General features: G+C 42.2%; 1 protein-coding gene across 1 annotated transcript in view; it reads right to left on the minus strand.

Annotated features, from left to right (window-relative positions):
* Positions 1–25509, minus strand: part of LOC126482317 (uncharacterized) — a 429037-nt gene that overhangs the window by 204114 nt on the left and 199414 nt on the right. The window contains exon 4 of the mRNA XM_050106359.1: positions 1914–2133. Within this exon, the coding sequence (XP_049962316.1) occupies positions 1914–2133 (220 nt within the window). The remainder of the gene's footprint in view (positions 1–1913; positions 2134–25509) is intronic.

Raw genomic sequence — 25509 nt, forward strand, 5'->3', positions numbered from 1 at the left:
CACCTAAGTACGGCATCATCAGGAAATACAATAGAAAATGGATATAATAAATGACATGGCAAGGTCTTATCTGGAGCTACTGAACTCCAGATGAATACCAAAAACATAAATAAGCAAGTCCAAAAGAACTGGAAAGCAAGCATAATATATTATAATTACCGTCAAAACTGTTCATCAATTACACCTAAAACACTCAGAAACCAAACATGAACACCACTAAGAATAAAACTATAGGAGGATACTTGTAAACATGACCCTGGAACAAAGTGCCATGAGTGTTTTCGCACTCACACAGTGTATATACAGTAGTGATGGAATCATAGGCAACTCGTAGTGTTAGTAAAGATAACAAGTACTAGGGGCACCAAATGGAGGTAAGAAGCTATCAATAAAAAAAAAAAGGTAATATAGCAGAGAAACAAATTCTCAAAACTGAGGTACATACAGGTAAAAATAAGATATAAATAGTATAATTATTATAACGGAATGCTGTTCAAGAACAGAGGGGGGAGGGGTGTTCCAGTATGCAAATGTTGTACAATTAAAATAAGTGCTGGAGGTATGTAACATTATACAATAAACAGAGTCGAAAATTATGTGAAGGATAGACTGCTACTCAAGGTCAAGATGAAACACTGAAATTCAGAGAGGCACAATGAACAAACTGTTACACATTAGGCTTATGGCCAAAGCCTTCCTCAGAAAAAATACATAGGCACGCACACCTCACACACACTGCTAACTCTGGCTCCTCAGGCCAGACAAACTACGACACATCACGTGGGAGCAACAATTCACAGTGGAGTGGGAAAGGGCATGGGATAGAATAGTATGGGTGGGGAGTGGAGGGTGGCGGGGAGGGAACAGTGCTGCCTGGCTCTATGTGTTGGGACTAGAGGAGGCAGACAAGGCTACCCGTTGCAGCACTGGGAGGCTGTGGGAACAAGAGGAGAGGGAAAGAAGGGAGTGAAGACACGATGAGCAGAGATGGGGAAAAATCAGCTGGTGCAATGGCAGAGCAGTACACAATGAGGGTGGGGGCATGAGTCAGGAGAAGGTGTAGGACAGAGTGGGTGGAAGCAGGATACCTTCAGCCACAAGCTGTGCAACAGAATGGTACACTTTGCTCTTGGTCACAGTTTAATGGTGGCCATTGATCCTGATTGATAGCTAGTTTGGAGATGGGGACAGGAGTTGGGAGGTGTAGGACAGAGGGACTGTAAGCACAATATGTTCAAGCTGCATGTTGTGCAACATGGTGGTCCACTTTGCTCTTGGTCACAACTTGGTGGTGGCCGTTCATCCTGGTGGCTGGTTGGTATTCATACCAAGAAAGGAAGCTGAGTAATTTTTGCAGCAGAGCTGTTACATGACATGGGTGCTTTCGCAGATGGTCTGGCCTCAGATGGGTGGATAAACCTCTGACAGGACTGGAATAGGAAGTGCTACGTGTGCAGATTTGGTACGCCTTGCACCTGGGTCATCCACAGGGATATGGTCCCTGTGACAAGGCTTTGTGATTGGGAGTGGGGTAGGGATGGACTAGGATGTAGTGGAATATTCTTTGCAGTGCATCAGTCTTGCAACATAAATTTGCTTTAATTTGACTCTCACTCTCTCTCTCTCTCTCTCTCTCTCTGTGTGTGTGTGTGTGAGTGTGTGTGTGTGTGTGTGTGTGTGTGTGTGTGTGTGTGTGTGCAAAAAAGAGAGAGAGAGAGAGAGAGAGAGAGAGAGAGAGAGAGATTCAAAATTTCCGGTTACTCAGGCTGTTTGAAATGTTTCTCACATTTTCTTACCCAAACCATTTCGGACTTTACGCAATACTTTCACTGTATATTTGAAAATATTACTCATCAATAAAAATTAACACAAAAAATTACTTTAAATTTAGTAATTAATCAGTTCTAACATACGCTAGGTATTCCAGTATAAGATTTTCCAACACTTTAACGTTCTTCGTTCCGACAGAGCTCCGACAAGTTTCCCAGAAGTCAGACAGCCAAGGGAATGTTTCTTGAGTTTTTCTTGCATCCAAGTTATTGGTTGCTGATAAATCACCTTTACGGCGTTCATTGCAACCATCGGCACCAATGGCAGAACACGAATTCAATTTGCTGACTAAAGCTGATACACCTGTAAGAAAAACAAATAAACAAATTAAACATAACACATTAAGATGCTTTAAATCCAAGGACAACTGAAAGTGATGATGTATTTTAATCATATATATATATCTAAAAACGAAGATGATGTGACTTACCAAACGAAAGCGCTGGCACGTCGATAGACACACAAACACACAAAATTCAAGCTTTCGCAACAAACTGTTGCCTCATCAGGAAAGAGGGAAGGAGAGGGAAAGACGAAAGGATGTAGGTTTTAAGGGAGAGGGTAAGGAGTCATTCCAATCCCGGGAGCGGAAAGACTTACCTTAGGGGGAAAAAAGGACAGGTATACACTCGCGCGCACACACACACACACACACACACACACATATATATATATATATATATATATATATATATATATATATATATATATATATATAAACAAAGATGATGTGACTTACAAAACGAAAGTGCTGGCAGGTCGATAGACAAACAAACAAACAAACACAGACACACACACACAAAATTCAAGCTTTCGCAAACCACGGTTGCTTCTTCAGGAAAGAGGGAAAGATGAAAGGATGTGGGTTTTAAGGGAGAGGGTAAGGAGTCATTCCAAGCCCGGGAGTGGAAAGACTTACCTTAGGGGGAAAAAAGGACAGGTATACACTCGCACACACACCCATATCCAACTGCACATACACAGACACAAGCCATATATATATATATATGGGGGGGGGGGGGGGGGGGGGGGGCGAAAAGTTCAAGAGAAAGGATACTTCAAACCAGTATTAGTGAGTTCAAATGGCTCTGAGCACTATGGGACTCAACTGCTGAGGTCATTAGTCCCCTAGAACTTAGAACTAGTTAAACCTAACTAACCTAAGGACATCACAAACATCCATGCCCGAGGCAGGATTCGAACCTGCGACCGTAGCTGTCCTGCGGTTCCAGACTGCAGCGCCTTTAACCGCACGGCCACTTCGGCCGGCTAGTATTAGTGACTTTCTGCCCTATTACAACTGCAGAGGCATGCAGCAAGGGAAAAACGACTGCTTCAGTACACATTTTAATTGCTATTTTCTGTTTCCCATGGTCCACATGTGAGATACATGAATGAGGAAACAGAATTGTTGCACTGACTTTAATGAAAAACAGTTCTCCAAATTTATCCAACAGAATATGGTGGAAGTTTCACTAGTTTTCCTTTACAGACAATTGCATTTTCCAAGATTACTCCATATACATCAAAGTCTTTCATTTGCTGTCACCACTACTGACAACCTTACACCTCTCTTGAGAACTGTTTACCTCCCATCTCTGTCAGTGGTTGACACTTTGCCTTCAACTTTTTGGTCTGAGGAGGCTTTTGAGCCGCAATCACAGCAGTGGTAGTGACGGCACTGGATGGTAGACCAGATTAAACCTTTGAAGGGGCAAGGAGCACTGCAACATTGGCAACCACGGCTTTTTCCTGGTGTTCTGGTGTGGGTGGGTGTGGGGTTCCTGCTTCGAAATAACTGCTGCAGCACAAGTGCATTGACAAATTCAGGTACTAGTGCTGACACTTGCAACCTTCGGTTTTCTGAACTAACTGTTTAAGAACTGAAGCAGAGGCGGCATCCACTGTGCGAGCTGCATGGCCTTGTAGATCTTTTTGGCTAGAATCCAAGCCTGAATTACTGTAATCTGTGACAATTCTACACAATGTGTCACTCTTATTCTCACATTAGTTGTATTTTAGCAGACTGTGAACCACATAGCAGCTCCATTGTAGATCTGCACCAAGGAGGAAATGACAGCTGTGATTTGCTTTTTGTTTGCAGACAGTGTTAAAACTGTGGAAATTATTTGTTGAATCAAAAGTGCAATATGGTGACAGCTGTTTATCACAATGCAAGATGTATGAATGGGCAGAGTTCTTCAAATGGGGAAGAGTTTCTCTATGTGATGAAGAAAGGGCGGGTAGGCCATCGACATCAAGTGAGGACACTTTGGAAGTCGTTCAGGGATGGAAAACAGACAAATCACAGTGGATGAAATGCCTATGCTTTACATATCAGTCATAGTTCAGCACATTCCATCTTATACGACAGGTTAAATTTTCAGAAAGTGTGTGCAAGGTGGGTACCAAAAGAATTGTCAGTACAGTATAAAATGCAAAGGACAGACATCTCTCATAAACATTTGGGCCATTACCATTGCAGGGAAGATGGATTTTTACAGCAAATCGTTACTGTAGACCAAACACGGGTGCATCATCAGGAACTGAAAAGTAACGCTGAGACCGTGGTTTGCAGACACCCATCATCACTAGAAATTAAGAAATTTACATTTCAACCATCTGCTGGTAAGGTTATGCTAACACTATTCTGGGACATGGAAGGTGTGGTAGCCATTCATTTCAACCAAAGAGCCGAAACTGTTAACAGAGAACTATTGCAATGTGTTGCAAACTAAGCTGAAATCTGCAATAGAATGCAATCATCATGGAAAACCGAGAAAAGCTGTCATCCTGCGGCCACATTCTGATAAAGTGATGGCTGAAACAATAAAGGAGTTGGGATTCAAACTGCTAGAACAGCCCCCATACAGTCCAGACCTGGCTCCAACAATTGACATATGTTTGGACCATTGAAGGAAGTGCTCAGGGGAGAAGATTTGCAACCGATGAAGAAGTCATTGATTTAGTGTAAAACTGGTTATAGGTACAATGAAAAAACTTATTTTTCCACAGAATCAAAAAAGTTGTGAAACACTGAACAAAGCACATTGACGTACAGGGAGGTTATGTACAAAAATAATGTATATTTCAGTTGGGGAAAAAAATACAGTAGAAGAAGAATGGGTAGCTCTGAGGGATGAAATAGTGAAGGCAGCAGAGGATCAAGTACGTAAAAAGACGAGGGCTAGTAGAAATCCTTGGGTAACAGGAGAAATATTGAATTTAATTGATGAAAGGAGAAAATATAAAAATGCAGTGAATGAAGCAGGCAAAAGGGAGTACAAACGTCTCAAAAACAAGATCGACAGGAAGTGCAAAATGGCTAAGCAGGGATGGCTAGATGACAAATGTAAGGGATGGCGTATCTCACTAGGGGTAAGATCCTACAGGAAAATTAAAGAGACCTTTGGAGAAAAGAGAGCCACTTGTATGAATATCAAGAGCTCAGATGGAAACCCAGTTCTAAGCAAAGAAGGGAAAGCAGAAAGGTGGAAGGAGTATATAGAGGGTCTATACAAGGGCGATGTACTTGAGGACAGTATTATGGAAATGGAAGAGGATGTAGATGAAGATGAAATGGGAGATATGATACTGCATGAAGAGTTTGACAGAGCTCTGAAAGACCTGAGTTGAAACAAGGACCTGCGAGTAGACAACATTCCACTGGAACTACTGACAGCATTGGGAGAGGAGCCAGTCCTGACAAAACTCTACCATCTGGTGAGCAAGATGTATGAGACCGGCGAAATACCATCAGACTTCAAGAAGAATATAATAATTCCAATCCCAAAGAAAGCAGGTGTTGAAAGATGTGAAAATTACTGAACTATCAGTTTAATAAGCCCCAGCTGCAAAATACTAACGCGTATTCTTTACAGACGAATTGAAAAACTAGTAGAAGCCGACCTCGATGAAGATCAGTTTGGATTCCACAGAAATATTGGAACACAATAGGCAATACTGACCTTACGACTCACCTTAGAAGAAAAATTAAGGATAGGCAAACCTATGTTCCTAGCATTTGTAGACTTATAGAAAGCTTTTGACAATGTTGACTGGAATATTCTATTCCAAATTCTGAAGGTTGTAGGAGTAAAATACAAGGAGCGAAAGGCTATTTACAATTTGTACAGAAAGCAGATGGCAGTTACAAGAGTCGAGGGGTATGAAATGGAAGCAGTGGTTGGGAAGGGAGTGAGACAGGGTTGTCGCCTATCCCCGATGTTATTCAATCTGTATACTGAGCAAGCAATAAAGGAAACAAAAGAAAAATTTGGAGTAGGAATTAAAATTCATGGAGAAGAAATAAAAACTTTGAGGTTCGCCGATGACATTGTAATTCAGTCAGAGACAGCAAAGGACCTGGAAGCGCAGTTGAATGGAATGGATGGTGTCTTGAAGGGAGGATATAAGATGAACATCAGCAAAAGCAAAACGAGGATAATGGAATGTAATCGAATTAAGTCGGGTGATGTTGAGGGTATTAGATTAGAAAATGAGACACTTAAAGTAGTAACGGAGTTTTGCTATTTGGGGAGCAAAATAACTGATGATGGTCGAAGTAGAGAGGATATAAAATGTAGACTGGCAATGGCAAGGAAAGCGTTTCTCAAGAAGAGAAATTTGTTAACATCGAGTATAGATTTAAGTGTCAGGAAGTCGTTTCTGAAAGTATTTGTTTGGAATGTAGCCATGTATGGAAGTGAAACATGGACGATAAATAGTTTGGACAAGAAGAGAATAGAAGCTTTCGAAATGTGGTGCTACAGAAGAATGCTGAAGATTGGATGGATAGATCACATAACTAATGAGGAGGTATTGAATAGAATTGGGCAGAAGATGAGTTTGTGGCACAACTTGACTAAAAGAAGGGATCAGTTGGTAGGACATGTTCTGAGGCATCAAGGGATCACCAATTTAGTATTGGAGGGCAGCGTGGAGGGTAAAAATCGTAGAGGGAGACCAAGAGATGAATACACTAAACAGATTCTGAAGGATGTAGGTTGCAGCAGGTACTGGGAGATGAAGAACCTTGCACAGGATAGAGTAGCACGGAGAGCTGCATCAAACCAGTCTCTGGACTGAATACCACAACAACAACAACAACAACATCATTATAATAAATATTCCTTTTCTCAGAGTACCATTTACTTTTTTAATTCCTCTTGTAAATTAGAAAGTTGAGTCACTTTGAGGTTAATCTCTGGCACAGCATGGTCAAAAATGAAGTGCGGTGGGATAGGAAACACAACTGTGATCCAGCAAAGTAAGGTCTGGAATGACGCAAAAGGATCACCTGCTGTTCTCAAAAGAGAATTGTACCTGACGAATGTGGGTCCCTTAGCTCCAATTGTCTTTTACGCATTTGAAATCCACTTTTCATTTACTTCTGAATTCTTTTGTTGACACACTTTCTTTACATAAACAATGTCATACTCTGCTACCTGCAACGAGGAACACTTGACAAGAAACATACATGCTTGGGGACCGGTCTGCCAACATGGTATTTAATAAAACCAATGACATAGACGAGTGATCCCAAAGTGAACAGGATATTTTTGAAAGAGATCAACTCTGTTCCTCTTGGGAGTTCAGCTGCTGCTTCTGGTAAGTTGTGGCCTATATTACCTCAGCCTATAGCTACACCTATGCTTGCAAACCACTATGAAATGAATGGCAGAGCGTACGTCCCCTAGTACCAGTAAATTTTCTCTCATTCCTGTTCAATTCACCTATAAATCAAGGGAAAAATAATTGATTGAATGCCTCTGTGTGTGCTGTAATTATTCTAATCTAGTCCTCATGATCCCCAAGCGAGCGATATGTAGGGGGTTGTAGTATATTCCAAGGCAGTGCTTGAAACTTTGCTAGTACCATTCCCTGGGTTAGTTTACCCTGTCATCAAGAGTCTGCTAGTTCAATTTCATCAGCATCACCATTAACAGTCTCCTGTGGTCAAACAAACCTGTGACCATTCGTGCTGCCCTTCTCTATATACATTAAATACTGCTTTTAGTCATGTTTGGGATGGGTCACGCACACTTGAGCAATATTCTAGTATGCACTGTACAAGTCATTTGTAAGCAATCTTTCTTGTAGACTGATGGCATTTCCCCAGCATTCTACTAATAAAATTAAATCTACCACCTACTTTTCCCATGTCGGAGCCTGTGTTATCATTCCATTACCTATCCCTTCAAAGGGTTACATCTATGCATTTGTATGAGGTGGTAGATTCCAGTTGTGACTCACTGATATTATAGCTTTAAAAGATACTACGTTTTTTGGTTTTATGAAGAATACAATTTTACATTTCTGAACATTTAAAGCAAGTTGTCAATCTCGCCCACACTTTGAAATCTTATCAAGATCTGACTGAATATCTGTGCAGCTTCTTTCAGACAGTACTTTATTATATGTAACTGCATCATCTACAAAAACTCTAAAGTTACTATTAATATTGTCCACAAGGTTATTAACATACAACATGAACAGCAAGGTTCCCAACACACTTCCCTGGGGCACACTCAAAGTTAGTTCTAGTGTCCATCACACCAAAAAAATCTCAATCCAGTCACAAATTTCACTTGATACTGCATATAATCGTACTTTAGATAATAAGCATGTATGTGGTACAGAGTCAAATGCTTTTTGGAAATCATGAAACACTGGCTCTAACTGACAGCCTCGATCCAAAGCTTAGAGTTTCACACGATCGATGTTTTTGGAAGCCATACCGGTTGGCATGGACGTCATTCACAATATGTTCTAAGATTCTGCAACAAATCAATGTCATGGATACTAAACGATAGTTTTGTGAATCACTTCTACTACCCTTCTTGTAGACAGGTGTGACCCACAATTTCTTCCAACAACTGGGCACAGTTTTCTGTTCAAGGGACCTACCACAGATTATAATTGAAAGAAGGGCTAATTGAACTGCAAATTCAGTATAGTATCTGATAGGGATTTCATCAGACCCTAGAGCTTTGATCATTTTTAACAATTTCAGCCTTTTCTAAACACCACTGACACTAATAGTTATTTCACTCATCTTTTCAGCAGTACAAGGATTAAATTGGGACAGTTCTCCTAGGCTTTCCTTTGTACAGGAACATTTGAAAATGGAGTTATGCATTTCAGCTTTTGTTTGTTACTCTCAATTTCAGGACTGGACACAAACTTTGGTACCACTAACAACCTTTACATATGAATAGAATTTTTTTGAGTTTTGTAAAAGATCATTTGACAATATTCTGTTGTGGTAGTCACTTAGTCACTTAAGGCTTCACGCATTGTCCTCTTGAGAGCCAAATACCCTTTCATTCATCATCTATCAACCTTTAATCCTATGGTTTTTTTTTAACACCTATTATGCAGTAGTCTCCGTTTCTTTAGAAGTTTTTTATGGTGACTCAAGCATAGCAGGTCGTCCTCATTATGAACTGTTCTACTGGGTACATATCTATCCACTGCATAGTTAACTATTCTTTTAAACTTGAGCCATAGTTCCTCTACATGCTCCTGGCCTGTGCTGAAACTTTCAAGTTTCCCATTGAGATATGAACTACTGATTTTTATCATCAGCTTTACTGAACATACATACCTTTCTGCTTGTTTCAGATGTCCTTTGTACTTTGGTAGTCGTCGTTGCCACAACCATGTCATGATCATTGACACCAGTTTGAATGTGGACATCCTCCAAGATCATGTGTCGGTTTCCATTCAATGTATTTTTCAGAGAAGGAATTCTGTAATGTTGCACAGGGTATCTTATGATGCCCATCACTAACAGAAATTTAATTTTCCAAATTAATGATCAGTGGAGATGTAAATCATCCAAGCATCAAGTACGGTTGGGGAACTTACAAGCAAATTGAGGTTTTCTCTAAAGTTTTCAGTTACGTCAGAAGATTAGTGTGGTGCACAATGGAAGGCTCGAATTATCATTTTATGCCCACTCCTGACAATGAGTCTCGCTCAATCACACATTCAGTTTCAATTTCTCACTTGGAGGATTTGATTTTCTTGTGTACTGCAACAAATACACCACCTCCACATCTCACTGGCCTATCCTTACAACCTACATTTAAATATTCCCCAAAAATCGCACTGCTATCAATTTCAGGTTTCAACCAGCTTTCTGTACCTAGTATTAAGTGAGCTTCACTGTTTTTCAGTAGCACTCTGAATTCTGGCACTCTGTTGCGAATGCTTCGGCAGTTAACCACAAGAATTTTAATACTCTCATGCAGGGAGGCATTTCTTCCAATCTTGCACCAATACTTCTGGGTTTCCTATATGTCACGAATGGGTCGCAGATGTGAGTAGAAATGCATGAGATGAACATGTAGGAGAGCAACCTAACGTCAGCCAGGGCACTGGGAAGCGGGAGAGGTTGCATTTTTGTGGCAAGGGACACTGGAGCTACATGACCAGCTACGACAGAATGTTCTGGAAGGACGACAAGACAAAGGAGAACGCGTGTGATCACGGGGGATTGCATCAGACGAGCCAATATAAGCAGGACCACTGGTGTTGCTAGATATTCCTTCAACAGTTGCCTCAGACGCTGGACCCGAGTTACTCTATCCTCGGGACAGGACTTAGTTTCTCGGGGCACTTAGCTGCACAGGGTACATGCAGGATTGCACAACTTACATTCAATGCGTTGGTGCCTCTTACGGTTCAACAGTGGTCTTATCCTACCTCGTATTTCATCTCAGTTATTTCATCAGAAGTATATGTCCTTTATCCCACCAAGTTCCCTTATCTGCAAAGAATTTCCAGCTTGTTTTCCAGCACCAGGACTTTGAGTTGGTAGAGCCACCTCATTACTGGATTTAGCATCTAGCTCCCACATCCTGATCCGCTCCAAGGAAACTACAGACGCAACAGACGATCAAACTTTTTTTTGGTGCCAGGTGTGGGGTTGGCACAAATCAGGCACCCCTTCTAACAGGTGTTGGCTTTTTGTGGAAGCCTTAGCCTTACTATTCTTCCACACAGTACCAGGATTAGCCAGGCCACGAATTTGAGGAATAGGTGTAGGACGACTTTAACTTTTGACAGAACTCAACCCAAAGTCAGGAAAAGACTGAACAGCTTTGAGCATTCAATCTGAGACAAGGAGCGTACTAAGGCGAAGAAAGAAGACGACAACTTTGATGGGCTGGGAAGGTTTGTCATGGCGTGGGTTCGACACGTGGGAAATGGTTAACAGCGAGGCGTAAACAGTATGCAGCTCCAGAGAGGGAGGCAGCATTATCGGTCTTCGGGAGGGCCACAGAGGTCCGTCAGCTGCTGGAGGCAGATAATGAGGTGCATGGCTGCCGAGCGAGGCAGGCAGCAAAGGAGGTGTGGCTGAGAGCCGACGATAGCAACGAGAAGCGGTGCACACATCAGTGCAGACCACAAAGACTAAGTAAGACAAATCTTGTTGGTACAAAATGCCGCAGTCAGGGTAGGCAGAATCAACCAGTAATAATATTGCGCAATCATTACCAATCAGGCAACACATTAGTTTGAGTGATGTGTTAAAGTTGTTGCCTCAGTCTTTTAATGGTAATAAATTTCAGCTGAACAAGTTTCTAGGCAACTGTGATACGTGTGTTTGAGCTAGTGGCCCAACATGACGTGGCATGAACCAGATTCATGTTTGAAGTATTGCTGGAGGGAACTGACACCATGAATCCCGCAGGGCTGTCCATAAATCTGTAAGAGTACAAGGGAGCAGAGATCTCTTCTGAACAGCACTTTGCAAGGCATCCCAGATATGCTCAATTATGTTAATGTTTGGGGAGCCCTCAGAAGAGTGCTCCTGGAGCCACTCTGTAGCGATTCCGGACTTGTGGGGTATTATACTGTCCTGCTGGAATTGCCCAAATTCATCGGAATGCACAACGGACATGAAAGGATGCAGGTGATCAGACAGAATGCTCATGTACATGTCACCTGTAAGAGTTGTATCTAGATGTATCAGAGGTCCCATATCACTCAAATTTCACATGCTCCACATCATTACAGAGCCTCCACCAGCTTCAACAGTCCCCTGAGGACATGCCGGGTCCATGGATTCACGAGCTTGTCTCCATACCCGTACACGTCCATCCGCTCAATACAATTTGAAAGGAGACTGGTTTGACCAAGCAACATGTTTCCATACATCAATAGTCCAATGCCTGTGCTGACGAGCCCAGGCAAGGCAAAAAGCTTTGTGTTGTGCAGTCATCAAGGGTACACGAGCGGGTCTTCGGCTCTCAAAGCCCATATCCATGAAGTTTTATTAAATGGTTCGCACGCTGACAGTTGCTGATAGCCCAGCACTGAAATCTGCAGAAGAGTTGCACTTCTGTCATGCTGAACGATTCTCTTCAGTCTTCATTGCTCTCGTTCTTGCAGGATCTTTTTCTGGCCACAGCAATGTTGGAAATTTGACATTTTCTCAGATTCCTGATATTCACGGTACACTCATGAAATAGTCACATGGGAAAATCCCCACTTCATCGCTACCTCAGAGGTGGCAAGTCCCATCGCTCAGGCGTCAACAATAACACCATGTTCAAACTCACTTAAATCTTGATAACCTGCCATTGTAGCAGCAGTAACCAATCTAACAACTGAGCCAGACACTTGTTGTCTTATATAGGCATTGATGACCGAAATGCCGTATTCTGCGTGTTTATATATCTCTGTATGTGAATATGCATGCGTATACCATTTTCTTCAGCACTTCAGTGTATATCACAATACAAATGGGTACTGATACCATCAGTGAAAAACTATGGAGAAGTGACGCAAATATTAAAATATGTGAATATAGAATTTCAAATTGGCACACAAACCTTCACATGCAGTCTCACACAGAGAAAAATTCTAAAGTAAACTTTTAAATATAAATAAGTGTGCGAATTGCATGGATTTGTTACTTAGCAGTTTCTGTGCGAAATTCTACACTAGTGTGCTGGGTAACAACACTGTAGTGTGAGTTTATCTCAGTCAAAATATAGAAAATGTAGAGCATCAACAAAGCATATATTCTGCCTGTTGCAGCTAACAATGATGCCTTAAAAGAAAGTATTTCTACAACTCTCGGAACACTGGGTGGTCAGCTGGTTGGGGGTTAAGAGACTAAACACAGATGTTATCAGTCTCTCAGGAGGTAGCTCATCTGGAGTTAGTGACACATGCCAGAAATTTGATCAGATTACTTAAGTATGTACGAGTGGTAAAATCGAGGCATTGAACGCAATAAGGATACCAGAGCTGAGGAACAATTTAGGAAGTAAAACTATATGGGTTTGATTGGTACCTATGCTGCACTGTGCAGGGGGTCTCACAGGGCTCATCTGTGTCAAGAGAAACCCAACTGCACCCCCCCCCCCCCCCTCCCCAAACAACCCAATTAAAGGTAAAGACAGTAAAAGAGCAAAGAATGCCTTCTAGTCAAGAAAGTCATAATAGTAAAGGTGACAATCCTAAAAACAGAATGGATGTCAGTTGGATCAACAATAATAAAAGAACGTGGGAGAAATAATTAGATTGGTAGGTGGGTGGGACCAAGCGAGTGCCCCCCTTCCTGGGACTGCATGCAATGGGATCACTCCTCCTATAGCCATCCCACCCAAGATCTGTTATGGTCAGAGCAATGAACAGAGAGCAGCATCTGCTATTCACTAGAATTCTCTCCTAAGATGGAAAACAGGTTGTAATCAAACAATGGAAAATCCAGGATGGAATGTAACAACACCAGAGAAGGGAAGTTGCTACTCACCATATAGCGGAAATATTGAGTGGTGATAGGCACAATAAAAAGATTCACACAATCATACCTTTCGGACATTAAGGCCTTTGTCAGCAGTACACACACACACACACACACACACACACACACACACACACACACACACACCACATGCACGCAAAAGCAACTTGCACACACATCTGCAGCCTCAGAGAGCTGGAACTACACTGTGAGCAGCAGCACCAGTGCATGATGGGAGTGGCAACTAGGTGGGGGTAAGGAGGAGGCTGAGGTGGGGAGGGGGAGGGATAGTGTGGTGGGAATGGTGGACAGTGAAGTGTTGCAGTTTAGACGGAGGGCAGGAGAGAAGGTGTGGAGGGGGGAGGGGGTAAGTAGGGGAAAGGAGAGAAATAAAAATACAAAGAAATTAAAAGACTGGGTGTGGCAGTGAAATGACAGCTGTGTAGTGCTGGAATGGGAACAGGGAGGGGGCTGGATGGATGAGGACAGTGACTAACGAAGGTTGAGGCCACCTCCCTGTAGACTAACATTCCTAATGCCCATGGCCTTACTGCTATAAAACACTAACTTTCCAGACGCCCTATGGATTCCAAACCAACAACCTCCTTCATAGTCTCCATGACCAACTATATCCTCACCCCCAATTATTTCTCCTTTGAAGGCATTACCTACAAACAAATTCGCAGTAAGGCTATGGGCACCTGCATGGCACCATCCTATGCTAACCTATTCATGGGCCATCTAGAGGAATCGTTCCTAAAACCCCAGAATCCTAAACCCCTCACCTGGTTCTGGTTCACTGATGACATCTTTGCTATCTGGACTGAAGGTGAGGACATCTTATTTCCATTCCTCCAGAAGCTCAACAACTTCTCCCCCATTTGCTTCACCTGGTCCTACTCAACCAACAAGCCACCTTCCTAGATGTTGACCTCCACCTCGTAGATGACTACATCAGTACCTCCGTCCATATCAAACCAACTAACCACCAGCAATACCACCACTTCGACAGCTGCCACCCATTCCATACCAAGATGTCCCTTTCGTACAGCCAAGCCACCCGTGGTCATCGCATCTGCAGCGTCGAGCAGTGCTCCTCTAAATATACTGAGGGTCTCACTGAAGTCTTCACTGGCTGCAATTATCCTCCCATCTTTGTACAAAGACAATTCGCCCGTGCCTCATCTTTCCAGTTTCCCACCACCTCCCAAAGTCCCACAGCCCGGCCACAGAGGAGCATTCCCCTCTTACTCAGTACCATCCAGGACTGAAGAAACTGAATTATATTTTCCGCCAGGGTTTCGATTACCCCTCGTCATGCCCTGAAATGAGAAATGTCCTGCCCACAATCCTTCCCACCCCTCCTACGGCGGTATTCCGCTGTCCACTGAACCTACACAATACATTCACCCATTCTTACACAAACCCTGCTCCCAATCCCTTACCTCATGGCTCATACCCCTGCAATAGACCTAGAAGCAAGACCTGCCCCCTACATCCTCCTACCACCACGTACTCCAGTCTGGTCACTAACATCACCTATCCCATCAAAGGCAGGGCTACCTGTGAAACCAGTCATGTGACTTACAAGCTAAGCTGCAACCACTGTGCTGCATTCTACGCGGGCATGACAACAAGCTGTCTGTCCGCATAAACGGCCAACGACAAACTGTGGCCAAAAAACAAGTGGACCACCCTGTTGCTGAACATGCTGCCAAACATGATACCCCTCATCTCAATGATTGCTTCACATCATGTGCCATATGGATCCTTCCCACCAACACCATCTTTTCTGAATTGCGCAGGTGGGAACTTTCCCTGCAATACATCCTACGTTCCTGTAACCCTCCTGGCCTCAACCTTCGTTAGTCACTGTTCTCATCCATCCAGCCTCCTCCCTGTTCCCATTCCAGCACTACACAGCTGTCACTCCACCGCCACACCCAGTCTTTTAATTTCTTTTTATGTTTATTTCTCTCCTTTCCCCTCCAAACCCCCCCCCCCCCCTTCTGCACCTTCTCTCCTGCCCTCCGTCTAAACTGCAACATTTCACTGTGCGCCACTCCCACCACACTATACCTCCCCCTCCCCTCCCCAGTCTGCTCCAAGCCCCACCCAGTTGCCATTCCCATCATGCACTGGTGGCTGCTGCTCGCAGTGTAGTTTCAGCTCTCTGAGACTGCAGACATGTGTGCGGGTTGCGTTTGCGTGAGTGTCTGTGTGAATGTACATGTGTGTGTCTACTGCTGACAAAAGCCTTAATGGCCAAAAGCTATGATTGTATGAATCTTTTTATTGTGCCTATCACAACTCAGCATCTCCACTATAAGGTGAGTAGCAACCTTCCTTCTCTTGAAAACAGATAAATGAGTTCACTGCATCTAAAAGGAATTATAACAGGATAATAGAGCAATGATTGAAGCAGTTGGTAAAGAAAGTAGGGTTGATCATCCCCAGACCCAGTATGCAGTGAAGCCCAACCCCCTCACCCCACCCTCAAAAATAGTTTAAAATGTTTTACCTGAGAATAACAAGTACTCTCATGGAGGAAACGGAGAACCAGCTGAACTGTCTGCGAGTCCTCTGCCAATAATAGAATCAAAGAATCCAGAAGATCACGATTAGCATGGGGAACCAGGAGGAGGGGCATTCCACCAGGATGTGAGCTACTGTCTGTAAGGCTCCACAACCACAATATGGGGTGGCTTGTTCCATAACATAAAACTATGGGCCAATCTGAAACTGACTGATGTGGAGGCGACAAACGATGATGGATTCCTTCCCGGATGAATGAAAGGAGCAGCACCCTGCAGCAGTGGTCTCCTCAATAGTGCAGAGTTTATTAGAATGGGCAGTAAGTCACCACATGATGTTCCATTTCCAAGTGAGGAGATGGTCTTATATGCATCTCCATATCTGCATCTTGGATCATCAAGGCATATGTTGGATGAGTAATTGCTTCTCTACCCAAAGGGTCAGCAATATCATCCCCTGGGATACCAACATAATGTGGGACCCACAGAAAGATAGCAAAGCAGGAAGTGTAACTAAGATCAGAGAGATAGTCATGAACAGCAGACGTCATGGGGTGACAAGAATAACATCAATCAATAGCCTGGAGACTGCTCGCTCAATCATTACAAAATACAATTTGATTAAGGGAGGTTTCTTTAATAAAATGTACGGCTCTGATAATGGCCATCAACTCCACTTAAGAACACTACATGTTACCAGTAACAAATGTTGTTCCTCATCTCCTATCCATGGAATTAAATCCATCACTGTAAAAGATGGTAGCTCCTTGACACTTCTGAAGCACGGAGAGAAACAGATGCCTATAGGTCAAAGGGATGACAAACTTTTAGTACCTTGAAAGACCCAGTTTGTGGTCTGGATACTAACATAAAGGAGAGGATGGGGACGGCGACAAGGGGAGTACATTCTGAGAAGCTCAGTCACGGCGGTCCCAGAAGAAGGCATAGAAGAGTATTCTAACTGGTAACCAACCTGGAGCAGGTGCCGAGGGGTCAATGCGCCCTGTACGCAAAAAGAATTTTTTAAGTTTGATTACTAGCAAATAGTCACAGGATGATTGCATAAGTGAGCCAGAATTGGTACCATTAGGACTGAAGAGGGTAGATCTCAACTTTGGCAATGAGACAGTCTACAGGACTAGTCCAGAAGGCATCAATGGCTAGCCTTAATCCATGATGATGGACTGGGTCCAACAATTTCAAAGGTGGAGGTACCGGTAAGCCATAAAGCTGGTAATCATAGACCAAGCAGTATGAGACCATGGTCTGTTAGATATGGCAGACAGCAGCATGACCCGCACCCCAAGAGGTGTAGGCAAGGAAGCAGAAAGAGTTAAAGTTTCACATGTAGCTTATCTTTAATGAACACACAAGGGGCAACCATGTCAAGTTTTTATTGAAGAGAAGTCCCAAAACTGAGGACTGTCTGATGACTTCCATTTGTTGTGCACCCACATAGAGTTCTGCAGACTGTGGTATGGCAACAGAAATACCCGACTCGCATTTTCATGCGAGGGGACTGGAAGCTGTGGAGGAGAGTTGTAATGGATCTGGGAGATGTGTTATTTTCTACCGGATTTGTTGATACCAAATTGTAAATGTTTTCTTATATTTTTGTCAGAATTTTTTTATTGTAATTTGCCTTATTATATGCTAATTTACTTATATTTTTGAGAGTGACAGCATATTGATTACTATTAGTAAATGTGACGAAGAATATCAAAGAGACTGATTACAAGTGGAAGCTTGTGTGTTGTGTAAAATGTCTTTGACGCTGGAGTTGTCTTTGACTGTAGTCAGTCGGCAGTGAACTCTTGGTGTGTGTTGACGGTAGAACAATGTGCAGGTCGCCGTCATAAATAATTTGCTAGTGAACAGGAAAAAATGAATTATGTTACTACTTTTTCTATATAAACTGTAAGAAGAAACCACATTCAAAGAAATGGTATTTGAAGCACCAAAAATGAGGCAAATGCATTGAACCAGGTCATTTCTGCAGCCGAAAAAACTGCATTGTGGAATCATACTTCCACTAGACAACTGAAGCCAAGACAAATACCGCCTTGTAAACATTTCACGGAATAGGTACTGTCACGAAATATGCCAAATTTAAGTAAATAAAAAATAGTGAGCATATTTCAGAGTCCAAGCAGAGACCTTTCGGATCGTATCTTGAAGCTGGTCTTCAACAAAGGTTACTCACTGGGAGATATACCAAATGCAAAAGCTGTCAATATACAGCATAGAGATGACCAGTGTTCTGATAGTCATTCCCTCCCATTGATGACAATGACCAAGAGTATAACACTGAAGCTGGAACCCTGCAAGGATGCCATTTTTTTTTTTTTTTTTACCTGTGGGATAAAAATTTATGAATAAAAATGGGTACAGAGGCTCAAAATATAAAGTCATGGAGAGTAAATAACATGACGACATGAAGTCGTGTCATAAGCCTTATGCAGCTCATAAAAAACCACAATGAAGTGTTGGTGATAAGGAAATGCCTGTCAGATTGTAGTTTCCAGTGTTAACTAGGTGAACAGTAGTGGATCGCCCTCCTTGGAATCAAGCTAACAGGTGGAGAAAAAACCCCATCACTCAAGAACCCAGCACAAGCACTGGGCTGCCATCCTTTAAAGCAACCTGCAAAGTACATTCATTTATCTGTTAGTAGGCATGAACGAACACTGTGTTTTTGCCTGGTTTAAGGATTGAGACAATGAAACTACCTCACCACTGTGAAGGGAAAACACTTCTCGGTTGAAGACCCTGAGTAGAGTCTTTTGAGTAACATTCAGTCCTCTCTGGAACAGATCTCTTACTGACGAGCTTGTAGGGGTCCCGTACTGATGAGCAATATTCAGGTATTGGTCGAATTATTGTTTTACATACACTTCCTTTGTTGAAGGAGTACATTTCCCTAGGATTTAATCAAAGAATCAAGATCTAGCATCTGCCTAACTCATAATTAATTTCGCGTGGTTGTTCCACTTCAGATCACTTCGTAGGCATACTCCTGGACATTTTATGGAAATAATTGCTTCCAGTGATTGTTCTGCAATTTTGTAATCACACAATAAAGTTTCTTTCTATCTATGTATTTGCAATATGTTACATTTGTTTATGCTGAAGGTCACTTGCCACCCCCCTGCACCAAGTGTTGATCCTCTACAGGCCTTCCTGCATTTTGTAACAATTTTCTAGTGTCACAACTTTTCCATGTATGACCACATCATCTGCGAAAAGCCTCAAGGAACTTCCAAAGTCATCTGCTAGGTAATTTTTACATATATTGTGAAAAGTAATGGCCATATAACACTCCCCTGAGGAACACCCGAAGTTACTTGTATGTCTGAAGACTTCTCTCCATTCAAGAAAACACATTGTTTTCTGTTTGCTAAAAGCTCTTCAAACCCATCACACAGTTGGTTTGATATTACATATGCTTGTACTTTGTTCATTAGGTGGCAGTTCAGAACTGTATCAAATGCCTTTCGGAACTCAAGAAACACGTTATCTATCTGGGCGCTTGTATCTATTACTGTGTCTCATGAATGAACAGAGCAAGCTCAGTTTCACATGAAACTGTTTTTGGAACCCATGTTGGTTCCTAAAGGAGATTATCACTCTCCGGAAATGTCATAATATGCGAGCATAAAATGTTTCAGAATCCTTCAACAGACCAATGTCAGAGATATATTCTTATGGTTTTGCGTGCTGTTCGGCAACCCTTCTTGAATGTTTCATAGATGTCAGTCTGACAAGAGGGGATGAAGCTGACAGCAGAGGTATACAACTGCCAGTTGGCTCTTCGAAGAGGCCTGAATGATAACTGGCCAATCAGATGGCGACAAGGAAGTGTCAATATCACTATAAAGTAGCCACTGTCATGAAGATTGTTGTGTGGTGACCACTATATTGGAAATTGGGGGAAAGAGATCTTAGGGTTGATAGCTGAGAAGATAAAAGATGTCATAGGCAGCACTGAAGAGGGTTGGAGTACCATCACTGAGGATACTTAGATCAAGATCATAAAGAAGCTGAACAATCAGAAAGCACCTACCAGACAAACCAGTATTACCCCTCTCGGGAGGGGTGGGGGTGAGTGCATGCAAACTGAAACCTTCAAATAGGAGAAAACGGTGGGAGAGTTACAGAGTTACAAATGGTGATCCCTGGGGCTATATGCATTCTGACTGCTAGTGCTTCCAACAAGGAAGGTACACAGGGGAATCGTCTCACTAATGTATAGACATCTTTCGGGGTCAGTACAGTTCTGACAGAGTGCATGTTCACATTGAAGAATTAGGGAATGGTAATCAGTGAAGAGTGTTTCTTGGAGAGCAACACACTGCATAATAAGAGGGAATTAGCCATTGAAGCAGTGGTAGGTGATAGTAATCCACTGCCTTCGAGATGATCATGCTGAGGATTTTCTGGTTAGGCATGAAGGATCCAGGAGAACAGATAATGCCCCAGGGTTATTTCTCCTCCTCCTCATCTTTCACAACTTCCCACAGTCAAGATTCTACTGATGGTGTATCCACTCCACTGAGTGTGTGTGTGTGTGTGTGGGGGGGGGGGGGGGCTGGCATTGGGCTTCCGATTTTTCCAGAGAAGGGAGCTGGTTCTCTAGCCAGGTGGAGGCACTGGTTCCTGAAGATGGTGCCACAGGAACCAAGAGAGGGGAGAGCCTATTGGCAAGCTATAGTCAGAGATTAAAATTTGCAGTACAGTAAAGGAAGAATTACTGCCATGGTTAGGGGGCCCATGCTCATCACATAGACATACTCACAAAAAGTTATGAGCCCCTGGGTCGACTAGGACATTGTCTCATAGTTGAGAGCTCTCCACAACCTATTCTAAGACATCCAACATAATAAGCCCTTAATTCTCAACAATGTGGCTCTGACATTTGGAGATCTGAAATGTTGTACAAAGGGCAATAAGAATCACTCCAAATACTAATAAGTTAATCAAGTGTATAAAGAAATTCAATGAGGCTGAAAATGATGAAACTGAGCCTCACTGCATGAACTACAGAGTAGTCGTACAGTTTGCCGGTTATCCACTGTTGAATGTTAAAGTCTTTTAGTTTTATTTTATTTCACTGGCAGCTGACATGGAACCATTCCTCTGAGAGTCAATCCAACATTCCATTAGTTTTACTTCTAAATAGCGCTGAACTTAATTTGAAAATTGTGGTGGAATGTATTTCTAAATCATGACATGCTGACTAACACTACAAGATGTTCAAAACTATGTTTATGTTAAGAGCAGAGCTTGTTTATTTGGGATTCGGTGCTAAAACAGAACTAAAGATGCTTATGAGCTTTACAACAACCAAACTGCTTCAGTTTCTAGAAAAAAGTAAATCACTACTCGAAAAATTTATCTCCACTGACACACAAGTTGACATAAACTGTAAGAATTCTTGATCCCACGGTTGGAACTAATTCTAATTTGAGACAGAAGCAACTGGACACAGTTCTTTCAATACTTTAGGAAAAGAATCACGTTTGGGGTTCTGTAGTTGTCTCAGTAATGTGTGTATTGCATAAACTTTTAACTTGCTCATGCACTAAGGCATAACTTGCTGATGCGCTGAGAACCTACCACTGCACGGAAAACAGTTTGACCATTTCTAAAGAATCTTTTCTGGACGAGACTTTAAAATTTCATGCATGTAGTTAAAATATACCTATCTTTTGTGAACGTACAGCAAGGTTTCCCTGTGAAAGCAGCGTGCTTATTTGAAAATATGAAAGAATAGTCAGTTACCAAATTATGATACTCTTGTACAAGATTATGGGGTAAAGAACGTAGCCCTAACAAAATATTTTTTACTCAATTTTAGAAAAGTATGTGCTTTGCACACTCAAAAAAGATATAGAGCATCATCATCGAAAATGTGAGACTTTGATACAGGAGACATGAAAGTGAAGATGATACTATTGTAAGTAAAAGAATGGGAGGCAAAATGTATGAAGGATTTAGCATGTGCCAAAAACAAGGTAAATCTGTGACCATTTGTACTGACCTCCTTTGTATTTATTCAATATCTTCTGTTAGTCCTATTTAATATAGGTCCCCCACACTTGAGCAATATTTGAAGATTGGATACACATGTGTCCTTCAGCAATAACCTTTGAATACTGACTGCATATTCAGTAATCTAGCCACGAAGTGAAATCTGGCATGTGCTTAAAATACAAATGAATGTATTTAGCAGAGTCAACCCGTTTCCATTGTGATCATTGGTACTGGAGTCATATTCGTGTTGTATGAAGTGTTCAATTTTACATTTTTGTGTTGTATAAAGTGTTCAATTTTACAGTTTTGAACATTTATTGTCAGTCTCTGCGTCTATTTTAAAATTTTATCACAATCTGACCAAATATTTGTGCTACTTTTTCCAGATAGTACTTCATTACATGCAAAATGTTTGGGGTTACTACTAGTATTGTCAGCAAACTCATTACAACGTAAGATGAATAGTAATGGTACTAAGATGCTTCTCTACGATACATCTGCAATTTTAACATCTGTTGTGACTCAACATCCAATATAATGCATCCTCCCGACCACAAAATCCACTGAGAAATTATATTCGATACTCCAACAAGATTGTACTTTCGGTAACAAGTGTTAGTGTGGTACAGTATCAAGTGCTTTTTGGAAGTCAATAATTACTGCATCTACGTGACTGCCACACTCCACCATCTCTACGATACATCTGCAATTTTAACATCTGTTGTGACTCAACATCCAATATAATGCATCCTCCCGACCACAAAATCCACTGAGAAATTATATTCGATACTCCAACAAGATTGTACTTTCGGTAACAAGTGTTAGTGTGGTACAGTATCAAGTGCTTTTTGGAAGTCAATAATTACTGCATCTACGTGACTGCCACACTCCACCACTTTCAGGATGTCAAGTGAGGAAAACATGAACTGAGTTTCATACGACTGACTTCTTTGGAATCCACATTGATTGGGAAAGTGTAGAGGCCATGCTGTTTGAGATACATTTCATTTGAGCAAAGAATATGTTCTAAAATTATAAAACACAAAATGTGAGTCATATTCAATAGTATTTGGGCATATCTCTTTGCCTCCCCTCCAGTACAAAAGTATGACCTTCACTTTCTTCCAACTACTGGCACAAGGGTATGGTTGAAAGAAAAGCTAATTCACAGCCAGAAATTCTGTATGGAATCTGAAAGGAATTCCATTAGGCCTTATTCAATCTGACTAATTTCAGCAGCTTCTCAAACCTGATAATACTAATATCTCTAACACTTACCCTCTGCAGTATGGAAGAATTAAAAGAGTAAGTACTCCTGGCTACTTCCTTGTAAAGCAACATTTGAAAGCAGAGTTTAACGAGTCAATTATATTCTCTACCCTCACTTTCAGTTAATGTTTTAACCATAAACACTTACTTTGGTGTCAATGAAAGCCTTTACATATGATCAGGATATCTATTTTGTGCTTTCTCAACTTGGGTCATAGTTCCTCTACAAGTTCCTAACCACAGCTATATGTTTTAAGTTCCTCCTTCAGATAAAACACTATGTCTCTTTATGTAGTTTAAATGTAAACCTTTCTACTTGATCTAGTTAGCCTTGATAATTTGGTCCTCCTAGCTGCTACAACTGTCTCATGGGCTTCAGTACCAGTTTCCATGTGGACATATTCAACGAGTTTAGTCTATTTGTTGTCATTTCTATCTTTCCATCATGACTGGTCTTCTGAATTATCTATTCTAACGAGGGGAGGCCACAACATTCAGATATGAATTTCCTTCAAACACTGTACAGTTTTTTTTTAGTCCATTAGGAGAATATAATGTGTAAGTAGTAAGGCATACGACTTCAGCAATTTCAAGAAAAAAAAAAAAAAAATAAAAAAATAAAAAATCAAGAGACGTTTTACGCAGCAGCGACATACCAATGTGTTGTGACCTGAGCATTAGGTGGCAATGGATACACAGTTAGCAGTCAAGCTCTGTAGTCAGTGAATAGTTGAATCAAGTCCCACTCAAGCTTTATATATGATGTGACTTACCAAACGAAAGTGCTGGCAGGTCGACAGACACACAAACAAACACAAACATACACACAAAATTCAAGCTTTCGCAACCAACCGTTAATTCGTCAGGAAAGAGGGAAGGAGAGGGAAAGACGAAAGGAAGTGGGTTTTAAGGGAGAGGGTAAGGAGTCATTCCAATCCCGGGAGTGGAAAGACTTACCTTAGGGAGAAAAAAGGACAGGTATACACTCGCGTGCACACACACACAACCATCGACACATATACAGACACAAGCAGACATATTAAAAGGCAAAGAGTTTGGGCAGAGATGTCAGTCGAGGCGGAAGTACAGAGGCAAAGATGTTGTCGAAAGACAGGTGAGGTATGAGCGGCGGCAAATCGAAATTAGAAATTAGCGGAGATTGAGGCCTGGCGGATAATGAGAAGAGAGGATATACTGAAGGGCAAGTTCCCATCTCCGGAGTTCTGTCAGGTTGGTGTTAATGGGAAGTATCCAGATAACCCGGACGGTGTAACACTGTGCCAAGATGTGCTGGCCGTGCACCAAGGCATGTTTAGCCACAGGGTGATCCTCATTACCAACAAACACTGTCTGCCTGTGTCCATTCATGCGAATGGACAGTTTGTTGCTGGTCATTCCCACATAGAAAGCTTCACAGTGTAGGCAGGTCAGTTGGTAAATCACGTGGGTGCTTTCACACGTGGCTCTGCCTTTGATCGTGTACACCTTCTGGGTTACAGGACTGGAGTAGGTGGTGGTGGGAGGGTGCATGGGACAGGTTTTACACCGGGGGCGGTTACAAGGGTAGGAGCCAGAGGGTAGGGAAGGTGGTTTGGGGATTTCATAGGGAAGAACTAAGAGGTTACGAAGGTTAGGTGGACGGCGGAAAGACACTCTTGGTGGAGTGGGGAGGATTTCATGAAGGATGGATCTCATTTCAGGGCAGGATTTGAGGAAGTCGTATCCCTGCTGGAGAGACATATTCAGAGTCTGATCCAGTCCCGGAAAGTATCCTGTCACAAGTGGGGCACTTTTGGGGTTCTTCTGTGGAAGGTTCTGGGTTTGAGGAGATGAGGAAGTGGCTCTGGTTATTTGCTTCTGTACCAGGTCGGGAGGGTAGTTGCGGGATGCAAAAGCTGTTTTCAGGTTGTTGGTGTAATGGTTCAGGGAATCCGGATTGGAGCAGATTCGTTTGCCACGAAGACCTAGGCTGTAGGGAAGGGACTGTTTGATGTGGAATGGGTGGCAGCTGTCATAATGGAGGTACTGTTGCTTGTTGGTGGGTCTGATGTGGACGGACGTGTGAAGCTGGCCATT

The sequence above is a fragment of the Schistocerca serialis genome, chromosome 5 (genome assembly GCF_023864345.2).
Source record: "Schistocerca serialis cubense isolate TAMUIC-IGC-003099 chromosome 5, iqSchSeri2.2, whole genome shotgun sequence".
NCBI classification, from domain to species: domain Eukaryota; kingdom Metazoa; phylum Arthropoda; class Insecta; order Orthoptera; family Acrididae; genus Schistocerca; species Schistocerca serialis.